The 2,141-nt window shown below is 44.1% G+C and overlaps 1 protein-coding gene across 1 annotated transcript in view; it reads right to left on the bottom strand.

Annotated features, from left to right (window-relative positions):
* The window catches only part of T265_00079 (hypothetical protein), a gene marked incomplete at both ends in the record, with an annotated part of 69,491 nt that overhangs the window by 42,815 nt on the left and 24,535 nt on the right, over nt 1-2,141 (bottom strand). The window contains one exon of the mRNA XM_009163736.1: nt 1,102-1,241. Within this exon, the coding sequence (XP_009162000.1) occupies nt 1,102-1,241 (140 nt within the window). The remainder of the gene's footprint in view (nt 1-1,101; nt 1,242-2,141) is intronic.

Raw genomic sequence — 2,141 nt, 5'->3', positions numbered from 1 at the left:
TCTCACGGCGTGGACTAAACCACGCCCAAGTTTAAGGAATGGACTACTCAAATGAAAATGGCATGGATAAGTATTCAACAACCACCCACGGGTGTGATGGGGCTATTACTCGAGAGACATGTGAACGGCTTTGAAAGTGTCATCACAGGAAGACTTTACCAATGTTGGGCAGTTCGAGATAAGGGGATTGGTTGTCACAGTGATCATGCACCCACCGATCAGTGAGTTAAACTGTTATTTTGATGAGTCCCTGGCTGAGTAGATGACCCAACTACTAATCGAGAAAGGTCAAAATAACCTGGTTATTTCATAATAGTCAACGGCTGGCCGTACCCTATATCGATGGGAGTCGATTTGGTAGGTACGGAATCGTTTCATACCACAAGCTATAAAAGAACTATAAAGAGTAAATAACGAAACAAATTAGACAAGGTTCACAAACCCACAGCTATGAAGGAAGAAGGACAGCTGTTTAGCAGAGATCGGTTTAGCAGTACAATGAGGCTCCTAACACTGAAAAAAATTACATCAATGTAGTGTTCTTCGAAAGCCTTCGCTTTAATGTTTCATGTTAGAAATACCTAGGTTGGTGACAAGATAGTGTCGTTGCGACTGTCTTGAACAAGGAATAAAAGAAATCGAACCATCTGGCCACAGAACTCTTAAAACGTCCTGCGATTCAAAGAAGAAGAAAGCACTGACGTGCTATCGAACCGTGGGATCTCAGGTGAAAGTTAGGGCTGGCATTTTGAAACCTGAAGAACCCATACTTCCCTCGAAATAACTCATGAAATAACTGCCAGTTTTCGAACGAAACCTTTGAATTTGTGGCCATGTACGTATGGATACGGGAGAAATGGTACAAAATACCGACGGCTAACGAATGGAATGAGACTCAGATAGAAAGTATCAACAGTTCAATCGCGTAGCACTGATCAGAAACGGTTCCACGGCACTCAACCACCCAGGAGACCGAGGATAAGCACACTTCGCCAGGAACGATGTGTTTTATCTAACATTCAAAACACTCGGTAAATGTGATCGGGAAATAATCATGGGCTAACTCAACATTCGACCTCGTAAATAAACACTTAAACTTACGCTAGCTGCCTCAGACGAGTCCACATGTCCATTATTGTCACCATCAATCTGCTTGTGTATGTTCCCGATGCCTTCGAAAGACAAGAATTTCTTATAACAAGTGGTGAGGTCGTCAGTCAAATCGCATATTTCAGAAGTGCCTAGAGAGATTCGGGTAAAGGTCAGACACGATACTCACCAGTTGGGATAACAAAACAGACGAATGCAAGAAGCAGGATATACATCCCCTCCTGGCCACTTGCTCAGGGTTAGAAATTAGGAAAGCGATCGATCCGGGGGAGCTAGAAGTTGGAAAAAACGTTGCAACAATCAATCCTGAGAAACCGAATCGGTATCATGGCGTTGATATTAAAATTCACCATGTCGCCAGAAGGTACCAAGGCAAAGTGAGGTCAGGAAAAAAGTAAAAGTGGATAGGACAGTGCTATTGGTTGTTGATCAGATGGCTGTTGATTTAAAATTCATCGCCAGAAGGTACCAAGGCAAAGTGAGGTCAGGAAAAAAGTAAAAGTGGATAGGACAGTGCTATTGGTTGTTGATCAGATCAGATGTGATCTGTTCGCCGAGCTTGGCAATTGGCTTGCAAACGTTTCGTCACCATACGAGGAGACATCATCAGTGCGCAGTTGGGTGGGTACTTCTTCCTTGCCTGCGTGTGTTTATATAGCAGTCAAAGGCCATCTGTTATCTGACGTGATTGGCTACCTGAAGTTTAACGAGTCTAGTGAATCTATTGGTCCGTTTGTGATCCTTGTTGCGTTGTGGTCTGTGTTCCTTTGTGTTGATTGGTTATCCCAACGGATTCTAATTTTAGTAGCTTGTTCTCTCTGGCCTTGATTCGCATTGCGTTGTGGTCTGCCGTTCTCGAGTTTGGTTGGTTGCTTGTACCGCCCTATTTCCTCCACCGTGGCGGTTAATGTCCCTGCGTCCGCCGGTTGATTTGGTGCTTTGATTGGGCGCCTTCTCCAATCCAGTTGATGTGTCCGTTTGAATGACGCTTTCTTGCTTCTTGTATGAGTTCCTCGTATGGTCGCTTTTGC

The sequence above is a fragment of the Opisthorchis viverrini genome (genome assembly GCF_000715545.1).
Source record: "Opisthorchis viverrini unplaced genomic scaffold opera_v5_1, whole genome shotgun sequence".
Lineage (NCBI taxonomy): Eukaryota > Metazoa > Platyhelminthes > Trematoda > Opisthorchiida > Opisthorchiidae > Opisthorchis > Opisthorchis viverrini.
The sequence above is the reverse complement of the archived record's forward strand: the minus strand, read 5'-3'. Positions and strand labels throughout refer to the sequence as shown.